This window comes from Miscanthus floridulus, chromosome 3 (genome assembly GCF_019320115.1).
Source record: "Miscanthus floridulus cultivar M001 chromosome 3, ASM1932011v1, whole genome shotgun sequence".
Classification (NCBI taxonomy): Eukaryota; Viridiplantae; Streptophyta; class Magnoliopsida; order Poales; family Poaceae; genus Miscanthus; species Miscanthus floridulus.
In genome coordinates this window covers 124643107-124655597 of record NC_089582.1, presented here as the reverse complement: position 1 = coordinate 124655597, position 12491 = coordinate 124643107, and the positions used below count along the sequence as shown (strand labels likewise).

The following is a 12491-nucleotide window of genomic DNA, read 5'->3' as shown; positions in this document are numbered from 1 at the left end:
TTTGTGCTTTTACTTACTAGCATGTGTAGGAGCTCTCTCATTGCTTGAAATACTAGTGGCATAGGTTTGTGTAACCTTACTCCTAGAATTAGTTAGGTGGTCTCTAGCTAGCCCAGCCGGCACCTTTGTTGCCTAATTAGGATATTTGCAAGGTGCTAGAGAACATAGATAGAGGGGTGTAGTCTTGGCTAGATCGATAGTTTTAATTTTGCACTTGTTTCGGTTAGCCGACGTGATTAAGTTTTAGAAATGACTATTCACCCCCCCCCCTCTAGTCGCCATCTCGACCTTACAACATGCCGGCGCGATGGTGGGCCGGTCGCTAGGGCATGGTAGGGTCATAAAGGAGGACACAACTAGCACCAGGAGCTCACCGTGAGCATGCTTGGCTAGATGGTTGAGGCGGGGGCGGCATGGACGCAGTTGCCGGTGGTGAGGATGAGCGCGGCGGTGTGAACCCGGCGGTGAGCTCGTGTTCCGATGCGTCCTATGTGGTAGAGGTAAAAACAAGGAGTCTATGAGCATCATGATGGTATAAGGAGCTCCAAACATTAACTAAGAGGGAGAGAGATGCAGCGGGGAACGCTGGCCACGGTGGCGTGGCATCACGGTGGCCATGGCGAGCCACCGTGGCAAGAAAGGCACATGCAGCCAACTCCGGTGGCGAGGGGTGCCGCAAGCGGGTCAACGAGGATCACCATAAGCAGGTGAAGCTAGGTGCACGAGGAATTGCATTGAGTTGCAGCGGCGGTGATGAATTTTGGCCGACGAGCAAAGGTGGTCGGCGACGAGCAGGGGAGGAGAAAGAGGGAGATGGCCGGCGGCTTGGGCTTAAAATGGTGAAGGGAGCGACTTTCTAGCAGCTACTCACATGAGCCACCAAAGCAGCTGTGTGCCTCGCGTGCATGAGCGGCGTTGGAGGGCGGCAGCCACCGGCGAAGCAGCTGCGTGGCACTGCTACTTGCTGACCTACTGTTCACGACTGATGACCTCTTTTCATCCCTTTCTTTCTCTTGATTTCGTGTAGAAATGTGATCAACTCCATTAAAGAAAGTTGTTCATCTTTAGGTGCTCTTCAACTTTGCTTTAAGAATCCTCCCCTAAATCTAGCCAGTTAGAGAGATCTAGGATGAAGAACATGGGTACCTTGTAACTAAATCACTGAACTTCAGTTAGGGTTTTCAAAAGCATTTTTATTAGCAAACTTTGGTTAATTTATTAGAGGCAAAACATGATTCAATCATTGCATCTAATTACACAGTAACCAAGTTCTAGTATCCTACCAAGCAATGCAACAAAAGTTGGACAATATTTATTCATGGAAATTGATTTAATAAATCACCAAAGATTTAACTTAACACTAAAATTCAAGGACTTAGTCAAATATGGCTGTGTGAATTTTAGCACTAATTCCAATCTTTGAGCTCAAATTTAAACATGTTTAATTTGGAAACATCATCACATGTTGATTCTATATGAGAGAACTCACTTTGTACTATAAACTTTATTTTAACAAAATTTTAATTGTTTAAGCAAATTCACATAAATAAAATCATAAACTTCCTTAATTGATATTGTTGTTAACATTTCATGCAACACATATAACTCAACATATGCAACATAAGAAAGATACTATTGCAACATGAAATGCATTTATGACATGATTCTTGGTGATTATGATTGATGATGATCATGATCGAAGTTTTAATTGTTTTTTAACATCTAGGATGTTACAGGCGTCGAGATACACCCATTCGACTCGATCTTATGCCTTCTTCATGTCCAACTTTAAAGCACAGCATCTCAGACCAGTCGCTCGTTTCCACTTCATAAAATGCAGGCACTCATAAGTGGAAATAATATCTTTAACCTATTCGCCAACACCTTGGATGCAAATTTTGTAAATAACACTGCATAGGCTTATTGGTCGAAACTGTCCAATTTCCTCCGGGCTAGCCACTTTGGGGATCAAAACGATCAGAGTCTCGTTGATGCCCATTGGCTCCTCCTCGCCATTTAGAAGTTTCAGCACCATGGCTGTGACTTCTTTCCCACAAAGCTCCCAATGTCGCTGAAAAAAGTGCGTCGGGAAACCATCAGGACCCGGTGTCTTTGTTGGAAACATTTGTAATAAAGCGTCCTTGACCTCCCCCTCCTTGTAGGGATCAAGTAGGATCATGTTCATGTCAGCTGTTACCTTTACTAGAACAGTAGAGAGCACCTCTTCCATATTGTGCGTACCCTCATAAGCAAACAAGTTGCTATAGAAATTGGTGACAATCATATGGAGCTCAAGATCAACCTCAGTAAATTGCCCATCCGGTTTTCTTAGCTGAGAGATTTTGTTTCTACTCCTTCTCTGGCTCGCCCTTAGATGGAAGAAACTGGTGTTTTTGTCACAGACTGTCAGCCACATAACTCGAGACATTTGCCTCCACATATCTCTTCACGGTGGTTGAGCTCTTGAATTTGCTCAACCAGCTTCTGTTCCGGCTAGGAAGGGCCCAACCGTCCTGGATCCGACTGCATATCCTCTAGCCTCTTGTTTAGATTCTGCGGCTCATGTTGCACTTGACCAAAGGTTGTGCGCTCCCAAACTGACAAATGCCCGAACACCCCTTTTTAGCTTCTCATGTAGTTCGCTCAAAGATTTTGCCTCGCCTTCCCGCTGCTAGGACTCTGCTAGCGTGCCTGAAAATTCTAGATGTGTCTCCCATATTTGGTCATATCTAAAGCGTTTCCCCTGACGTCTCTTGTGAACCGCCGGTCTCCACTCTAGGAGAATCGACCCATGGTTTGAGGTAGCAGCTGCCAGATGCTGAACTTTTGTCTGAGAAAATCTACTGCACCAGTCTACGGTGGCGAGACCGCGGTCTAAACGAACACGTACAAGCCTCCTGCCACCTTCTTCTCTAAGGTCCAACTACGGCGCTCAAAGGCGAGGTCGTTGAGGCCACATACGTCCACCATCTCTCGGAAGCCCTCGATCTGAGCTCTGGTCCTTTCTTGAATGCCTACGTGCTCCGATTGATGTAAAACTTTATTAAAATCACCAATGCAAACCCACAACAATGGGGATGATGATTTAATAAATTTAAGCAAACTCCATGTCTTGTGTCGCTCGCTTTGTTGCGCCTCCCCATACACACATGTAAGCCTCTAGAGTTCTCTATCACCCTCTATAAAAATGACATCAATATGATACTGTGAGTATGGTAATAGTTCCACTCGCATGTTATTATTCCAAAAAATCCCCATACCGTCACTACGGCATGTACTGCTAACAGCAAACGAATGATCAAAACCTAAGGTGTTCTTCAAATTTTCCACCGCGACTTGTGCACTTGGGTCTCCTAAACACACAACATGGATAGGGCAAAACACCTCGCCAACTCACAGAGCTCTTTCAGTGTCCCGGCGTTGCCAAGACCACGACAGTTCCAAGTCAGACAAATCATTGCACTTGGCGGCACTCCTCGAGGGTGCCCGCCCCAGCATTAAACTTTACTGCTTCCAGGTCCATCTCCATTACCCTATCATCCTTCGCCAGCACAACTCCATCCCGCTCCGCACCGCCAAGCCGAAGATTCTGCAAGAGCTCATCGACGTCCACCTTACTTCTCCTTGCTTTTCCCTTGACTGATTCGTACGCCATGGTTTTACAACAGAAGATCCGAAACACCAGGCCCCGGGTCCCTTCCTGCCATGGCCAGGAAGCTGCGCAAAGGCGACCCCTGAGGCCTCGTTCGTTTGGGGCAGTTTGACACCAACATTCATTCCGGCTGATGAAATCTTATACAAATAAACTAACGATTCTGGTCGAGAACTGTTCCTGGCAGTGATTCGGGGGGAAACGAACGGGCCCTGAGTTAGCCCGAACAGGAAGAAGGCCACGGGAAGACGACTGAAGGATCCCGGCGTCAGACACCTTCGCAGCCGCAAGACGACGAAGGCACCGAAACCCTAGCCTCCTCTAGGTCGCTGCCGCCATGGGGGCGCAAACCAAATGAAGCTGTGAATGCCAAATTGGGTCAACATGCATTTAGGCCCATGGGCTTCTTGCTCTCCGGCATTCCGCCACACCCTCATTAGACCCACAAACTGGCAGCCCACGCAACAAAGTCCAACAGGTAGTAGGAAAGGCCCTCTCCGGTCACAACTGACCACAAGTCCCCACAGCACTCTCCCCGACCTTGCCGTCCACTCCCCTCGCCGCAGCCGCGCCGTTCTCCCCGACAGGACAGGAGAGCAGCAGGATGCCGGCGACGCCGACGATCATCGGTGCCCTCCTGGGGTTGGGCACCCAGATGTACTCCAACGCCCTCCGCAAGCTCCCCTACATGCGCCGTAAGTCCCTGTCTCCTATCCCCTGTTCATTTCTCCGTTTCTTGATCTGTCTCCGCATTGCGTCCCGCGCCCCATGAGTCTTCCTGGCGCCCGATTCTATCTGATCTGCGGTATTTCCACGTGCCCCCGTGGTGTTTCGGTTGGTCTGGGCGCCTTCCTTGGTCTTTGGAGTCCTAGATGCGATATGGTTCTTGATTTTTGGGGTGGTGGGCTCTAGATTCAGACTCCTTGTACGGCGAGGATTTGATTTAGAAAGTACGCAATTTGGGATTTAAGTTCAGCCTTTTTTTGTTATGAATTTACCATTTCACCTTGATTTAGGAGGCCATACTGTCGAAGAGATTTCCCCCTTTGTTCCCCACTCCCCCTTACTATTCATGACTTCAGTATGTGCTTTGTAACAGTCTCCTTCTAGATACGATGATTCATTCTCATGTGCCTCTTATGTCTAAATTGTTATAGATCCATGGGAGCATGTGTTGGGGATGGGTCTCGGTGCAGTGTTTGTGAACCAGCTGGTAAAGTTTGACGAGAAGCTCAAGGAGGACCTTGACAAGATGCTTGAGCGTGCCAAGCTAGCCAACGAGCAACGTTACATTGGTACAGCGCTAACTTGCCCTAGCATGTTATGTTTGCAAATTAATTTTTTTTATTGTTTCCGGTAGTTCTTGCTTATAATCTGCCATATTGCCTCAGCCATGAGCAATGCTACCAGAAGAGTTAGCAGATGTTGTATCATTTTGTTTGAATGTTAACATAAAGTTGTCATACCACCAGTAGTTCTGTGCTATTAGAAGAGTTGGGGAAAAAATCTGCACATTTGACAGCAAAGATAAAGAGATCTACAAAGTCTATAATTTAACTGTCCCAGTGTGAAACAAAGCTGCCGTATCACAAATTTTCAGACATGGAAATCTTTAAGTTTCTGTATGGGGATCTTGCATAAAATAGAAATTGAACACATCTCCCATGAGCTACATTGGCAAAATCCTCTTTCAGCTTTGTTTGAAACAGAGGAAAAATATATGAATTTCAAACCATTTGCTTAGGACTAAAAGGCTTTGTTGTTGTTGTTGTGAAAAAACTTTCATTTATGATATCAGGGGATAAAGGGTGAACTTACTATCTTCCAGAAGGGAAAAATCTAAATTCCTTTACTTCCATAGAAAATTGACCCAAACTTGGAGCTACCCTGCTGACTGTTGTGTCTGACATTGGATGGCTGAAGAATTTTCCTCATGACATCTATGAAATATGAACATGATTGAATTTTCTTCCTAAATTCCATTTTTTTGGGGGGATGTGAATATCCACAGCCATCCTTGCAAATGTAGTACAGAAGGGCTAGGGTCGCAATTTAGTTCTGTTTGTTTTTACTTCGTTTTTCACAGTATCCGATTTGAATAAGATGTCTTTCAAACTAATAGAGTAAACTGTTGTCTTAGTTGATTTCCAAAATTCTGTATTTTGAAGATTGTTTGGAATAAGATTAGTGTGAATGTTGTTCTGTAGTAGCATGCTGAGTGGCTACACCTTCAGGAACCCAATCATTCATATTCGCTATGTCGATGTAGAAACTCTCTTGAGGATATTTAATATTTAGTCCCGCCATATTGTTGGTACCTTACAAGAGGTGGTTCTAGTTCCAACCTTTTCCCCTATCTCTATTATAAATAGTGTACTTGGATTAGGTGACATTACTTCAGTCCCTTTCAAAGGCCTTATATTGGTCAAATTCTGAACCTAATATCATATTCTTGTTTGAATCTGTTGCATTTTTGTTGTTAACCGTTAATTATGACAGAGAGCATACTATTTTTCATTCTCACTTTATTGATGGGGAGTCTTTAATAATCCAGAAAAGATCATGGAACTATATGCCTCATACTATTTTTCATTCTCATTTTTTATAATGTTGCTTAGTACTGTAAGCTGCTGGCCTACATGATCTAACTTTACCATATTAGATGGTTGCAGTTCATAACAAATAGTTAATATATCTAATTGATATTTGGCTACGGAAACAAAGTCTGATCGTAAATTGAAGGTTAAACCAGAACAAAGTTTCCAAGTAGGAACATGTTATGGCTGCAAATTGGAAGGTTTTACTACCGTTTTACAGTTAGAAGTTGATGAAATAGAAGAGTCGCAAAAATGTGGTTGCATGGCTTACCTATACCTGGATGATGCTATTTCTAGTTGAGAAATTGGTGGCTGAAAGCAGTTGACGATTGGACTGATACTTATACTAACATAAAAACATAAGAGGCCCTGGGAACAGCTGGTGCCAGTTTGAGTTTCACCGTCTTAACCATTCTGTTTGGTAGTCATGAGCTAACAACTTTTCCATTCCACCTTTTGTGCAGACGATGATGAATAGATGTCCAGATTTGTTTGCCAGCGACCTGTATTTTTGCAACATGTTGTCAGTACACATGGTCAGGATTGAGGATCTGCCATTGTCTTAGTTGTTGTCTCAGCTCCACATTTCAACTGTGGTCTTTTAATAAAATGTGGGTTCACAATGGTTCTGATGGATTACCAATGTATGACACCAATTATGTGCTCTGAATCTGACGGCTTACTTTCTCTGATGCAAAATTACTCAATTATAATGATTGTGCTTTTGCAATGTCAACCTTTTCTCTTCCATTCTTCTTCCTATCTGGTGACATTTCTTTCATTGCTTTTTTTTTCGTTGGACATAATGATTCGCAAGACTTGTATTTGCCAATGTTTCCTATTTTAAAGTGATACTACAATCATGTCGTCCTATGAGCACTTTAGTACTGCCTATCTCATTTCGCAAATCGCAGTACTGTTACACGTCTGTTAGCTATATGCAGAATGAGTAGCAAAGGGATCTCAACCATTGATGCTTTGGTATGCCTCGTTGCTTGACATTTTCAAATGCTTGTACAAGCGATCTCAAAATTTCAAATTAAGCAATCCAATTTTGAAGGGCATTCTTACTTGATTCAATTTGCAAACCCTAAAAACCACAAGCTTCTTTTCCCCCCTAATTTCATGAATGAAAGATAGGCTAGCTGAAGCATGACTCAGAGAAAGCAGCTGCTAGGACAAATTCATCCCAGTTTCGAAATCCTAACGCTTCTCGCAGGCGCGATAGTAATCGAGCGAAACATGGAGCAGCAGATCGGAGACCTGCCGCGCAGTCGGCCTCTCCCCCGGCGCCGCCCTGGTGCACCGGAGCGCCACCTCCAGCACCTCCGTCATCGACGACTCCTCACGCGGCGCCAGCGGCTCCAGCGCAGGATCGAACACCTGCTCCCGGGCCGGCAACGGCGCGTCCATCCTCGACTGCACCCACCTCACCATGTCCATGTCGCCGACGAAGGTCTTGTCGGTCGGCAAGAGCCCGGTGACGAGCTCCATCAGCACGATGCCCATGCTGTAGACGTCGCTCCTCTCCGTCGCCTTCAGGGAGTAAGCACACTCTGCAGAGATAATGTGGCACGTCCACTGTCAGTAACTGAACTCTTGCGTTTCTGTAGCATTTCAGATTGCCGTTGAAATTACCTGGAGCGATGTACCCGTATGATCCGGCGAAGCAGGAAGCTGATTCGGTGAAGTCGTTGCCGAAGGCGGCCTGCCGGTTCTCGGCGACGGCCTTGGCGAGGCCGAAGTCGCCGAGGTGCGCCTCCATGTCGCCGTCGAGGAGCACGTTGCTGGACTTGATGTCCCGGTGCACGATCAGCGGCACACAGTCGTGGTGGAGGTACTCCACGCCCTGCGCCAGCCCGGCGGCGACCTTGAGACGCGCGTCCCAGCTGAGCGTCTGCTTCTTCCGGCCATCGCTGCCGCCGTGCAGCCAGTCGTAGAGGCTGCCGTTCTCCATGTACTCGTACACGAGCATGCCGCCGCCGCCGCCGCACTCGCGGGACGTGACGAAGCCGAGCAGCTTGACCAGGTGCCGGTGACGGACGCGGCCCAGGATCTTGACCTCCCGCGTGAAGCTCTTGTCGTGCAGCAGCATGTCGCTGTCCATGTGCGCGATCCTCTTCACGGCCACCGTCTCGCCAGTGGACAGCTCCGCCCTGTACACCGTGCCCGACCCGCCGGACCCGATGGCGAACTGGTCGCTCAGGTTCGCCGTGGCCTCCATGATCGCCTCCCACCGGAACTCCCGCCGCGCCGAGCCCTTGACGACGAGCTGCCGGTTTGCGCTGCCCGAGCTCGACGACGAGAACGCCGTGCAGTTAACCTCACCTCCCTGGGCCCGGCGGCGCACTGCCATCAGCGTAAGCATGATGATCAGGAGCACAATCAACAGCGTGACCGCCGCAGACACCAACGCGATGGTCGCCGCGTGCAGCGCCGAATGGCTGTTTCTGCTGCCGCAACCTCTCAAGGGGCTACCGCAGAGCCCTGCATTGTCGTCGAACGCAGCCTCCGGCCACCGGCCGAACTCAGTGCCCAGCTTCCCTTCCAGCTGGTTGCTGGACAGGTCCAGCTGCACCAAGCTACTCATTCCAGCGAGCTGCGACGGCACCGCGCCAACCAGAGCATTGTGGGACAGGTTCAGGTCTTCAAGCTTGGAGAGTGAACCGAGTAATGCAGGGATGTGGCCACTAAGATTGTTGCTGCTCAAGTCCAGCAGGCTCTGCAACTCTTGCAGCTTGCCGATATCCGGAGGGATCGGGCCGGACAGGTAATTCTGTGACAGATTCAGCTCATAGAGACTGCTCAATTTTGCGATCGCCGTCGGAATCAGACCCGAGAGCTGGTTGTGTGCGAGATTCAGCACGTTGAGGGACACCAAGCTGCCGAGCTCAGGCGGCACTGTTCCATTGATCTGGTTGTTGTCGAGCGACAGCTTCAGGAGCTTGGAGCAGTTGCTGAGCTGCACCGGGATTGCTCCGGCGAACTCGTTGTTGGAGAGTGTCAGCTCGCCGAGCTGCGGCAGCGAGCCCAGCCAGTTCGGAACCGCCCCTGACAGGCGATTGTGACTGAGGACGATGAGGCTGAGCTGCTTGCACTGCGCCAGCGTCGCGGGGATGCCGCCGGTGAGCGCGTTGCTTGACACGTCCAGCAGCGTCAGCGCGGCGATGCCGCCGAGCGACGGCGGGATCGGCCCGGAGAGCATGTTGAACCCCAGGCGCACGCGCTGGAGCGACGACGACCGGCCCAGCTGCGCGGGGATCCCGCCGTCGAAGGAGTTGTTGGTGGCGTCGAACGACAGCAGCATCGCAGTGCCGCAGAGCGGCAGGAGGCTGCCGCTGAGCCGATTGTGCGCGATGTTGACCCTCGTGATGTTCCGGCACTCGAACATGCCGTCCGGGATGGCGCCGGAGAGCGAGTTGTTGTACAGCATGAACTGCTCCAGCGAACGGAGCTTCCCGAACGTCTCGGGAATCGACCCGGACAGAGCATTGTCGGCCAAATCAAGGATTTCGAGTTGCTGGCACTCACCCAGCTCCGGCGGGATCACGCCGGACAGCTCGTTTTGTCTGAAGTCGAGAAAGATCAGCTGCGACAGGTTCCCCATGGACGCCGGTATGCTCCCGTTGAACCGGTTCCCGAAGAAATCGATCAGCTGCAAGCTCGCGCAGTCCCCGATGGACTCCGGTATCTCGCCGGCAAACTGGTTCTCGTACAGGTACAGCACCTCCAGGTTCACGAGGCGGCCGATGGCGTCCGGCAGCCGACCGCTGAGCTCGTTGTGATACAATGCCAGTGTTTGGAGCTCGGTGAGATTGAAGAGCTCTCGCGGCAGCTCGCCGGAGAGGCTGTTGTTGTTGAGCAGCAGGTCCGTCAGGTTGCCGAGCTCGCCGAGCGAGGCTGGGATACCGCCGGAGAGGCTGTTGTTTGCCAGGTCGAGCTGCGTCAGCGCCCGGCACCGCCAGAGCCCCTCCGGTATCTCCCCGGTGAAGTTGTTCGTGGAGAGCATAAGGTGCTCGAGGCTACTAGACTCCGCTTCATCGCCGCCGCACAGGTCGCCGGGGACGCTGCCGGTGAGTTGGTTGTCGGATAGTACCAAGAAAGTAAGCTCCGGCAGCCGGCCGAGCTCGGCGGGCAGCGCGCCAGAGAGCATGTTGCCGGACAGGTCGATCGTGCGCACGCGGGAGAGCGCGGCGAGCGTGCGCGGGACGCGGCCGGTGAGGCTATTGTTCATGAGGTTGAGGTACTGGAGCTCGCCAAGCGCGCCGAGCTGCGGCGGTATGGCGCCCACCAGCGAGTTATTCCCAAGGTTGAGCTTCTGGAGCCCCGCGAGCCTCTCGAGCTCCGGCGGTATCGCGCCCGTGAGCTGGTTGCCGGCGAGCGAGAGCACCTGGAGGCTCGCCAGGCCGGCGAGGCCACGCGGTATCGGCCCGGACAGCGCGTTCTGCTGCAGGTTCAGCGCCGTGAGTTCGCCGAGCTGCCCGAGGCTCACCGGGATCGGGCCAGTGAGGTTGCAGGAGGCGAGGCCGAGCACGGTCAGGTTGCCGAGCCTGCCAAGCGCGTCCGGGATGGAGCCCGACAGGCCCGGGTTGTCTCCCAAGCGGAGCACCTGGAGCGCCGAGAGCGCCCCCAGCGACGCCGGTATCTCGCCCGTGAGCTGGTTGGAGTAGAGTAGCAGCACCTGGAGGTTGGCCAGCCCGCCGAGCGCCGCCGGGACGGAGCCCGTGAGCGTGTTCGACGACAGGTCGATCGCCTCCAGCGCGTCGAGACGCGCCACCGCGCGGGGCACTGTCCCGGCCAGCCCGGCGCCAGACAGGTTGAGGCCCACGACCCTGAGCCCCGCCTCGTCGCACGCCACGCCGGCCCAGGAACAGAACCCCGACGCGCCAGCGCTGGCGTTCCAGCCCGCCAAGACCCCCTGGGGATCATCGACGAACGTGCTCTTCACCAGCAGCAGCACGTCGCCGTCGTCCGCCGCCGCCGCCATGCATGAAAGAAGAACCAGCGCCACTATCATCAGCGGCGCCAAGAACGGCCGCGCTATTGCCATCTTCTCGGTGCCCCTCAACTCAATGTTCGCCGCTCGCCACAGCTAGCCAAGAGCTTCTTGCGCTCGTAGCCTCCTCCTAGGTGCAAGATTGTGGTGGGTACATGAGCAGGGGGGGGGGGGGGGGGGGGGGGGGGGGGGGGGCGCGGGCAGGGGCAAGTAGGGAGGCGCACGTATGCGGCGGGTGCGTGCATGGGCGCACGGGTTCCCGAGCGAGTCAGCGTCGGGAAGCGACGAGGCAGGGGAGTTAAAGGAGGTGGCGGTGACTGCGTCGTGTCTCAGAGAGAGAGAGAGGGAGCAGCAGAGGCGCCCTGTGTCTCAGTGCATGGGCCGGGCAGCCGGCAGTCAGGGCATTGAATGGCACCGACTGCGTCCGCCTCTGGAAGGAGTTGTTGTGCTTGGGGAATGGCGGAGCTGCTCGGCTGAGCTCGCTAAACAGAGGAGGAGAGAGAGAGAGAGGCTTCGGCTGGCAGTTGGGGGAGTGAGTAGAGCAGAGCAAGGCCGAGGAGAGAGAGGTGAGGTGGAGATACAGGAGCAGAGGAGAGAGATGGAGTTCGTAGAAAGAGAGTGGTTGGCGTCCTTTTTATGGATGATGGATTCAGAATCCTTCCTGCCTTCGTCGTCGGCCCTCCATGGTTGTGACTTGTGGGAACGAAAACGAATGAAGTGGCTGGAATTATTTGACCTGCAGCATGGGGCCACACGCCCGACCTGATATATTATTGAGATTTGATTTTGATCGGAATTATACGCATAGGTATAGATTATATGCCAGGTATTTTCTGTGATGAAAAGGGGAAAAACATGAAAACCTTGCTAACCTTTTGCTGCCTTTTTCGTTGAGATGGGTTTTCCACTACTCTGGCAAGCTTATAAACTATTTCGCAAGGTTTCAACCGGCTTCAGTTATTGCTAAAATTCGAATCTGACAAACAAACAAAAAAAACTAACTTTATTGGCTCCTAGTTTATTTGAATGAGAGAAATAAAAGGAGTTCATGTGAACCGTGATATGAGTAGTGATTTTGCAGGTGAAATTGAAGTTGCTTTAAACCCTGCAAAAGAGTACTAGCAACTGTTAGGTCTAGAAATTAGAGTTTTGGAAAGGGACCTCTCCAGAGTATAGCAAGATAGGGTGTTTGGAAGAGATGAAGGCCTCATTTGGCAAGGCTAAACTTCTTGAAAGGAGCCCGTAG

At 51.2% G+C, this 12491-nt stretch overlaps 2 protein-coding genes across 2 annotated transcripts; one reads left to right on the top strand and one right to left on the bottom strand.

Moving 5' to 3' along the window:
* The first annotated feature begins 4137 nt into the window (after positions 1–4137).
* Positions 4138–6985, top strand: LOC136542337 (uncharacterized). The gene is made up of 3 exons (XM_066534723.1): positions 4138–4347; positions 4810–4947; positions 6714–6985. Exons 1-3 carry the CDS (start codon positions 4257–4259, stop codon positions 6725–6727), a joined length of 243 nt encoding a protein of 80 aa, XP_066390820.1. The 5' UTR covers positions 4138–4256; the 3' UTR covers positions 6728–6985.
* Positions 6986–7198: 213 nt separating this feature from the next.
* On the bottom strand, positions 7199–11414 carry LOC136542336 (LRR receptor-like serine/threonine-protein kinase GSO1). The gene is made up of 2 exons (XM_066534722.1): positions 7888–11414; positions 7199–7805 (listed from the first exon to the last, which is right to left on the bottom strand). The coding sequence occupies exons 1-2, from the start codon at positions 11297–11299 to the stop codon at positions 7453–7455; spliced, it is 3765 nt and encodes a 1254-aa protein (XP_066390819.1). The 5' UTR covers positions 11300–11414; the 3' UTR covers positions 7199–7452.
* Positions 11415–12491: the final 1077 nt, after the last annotated feature.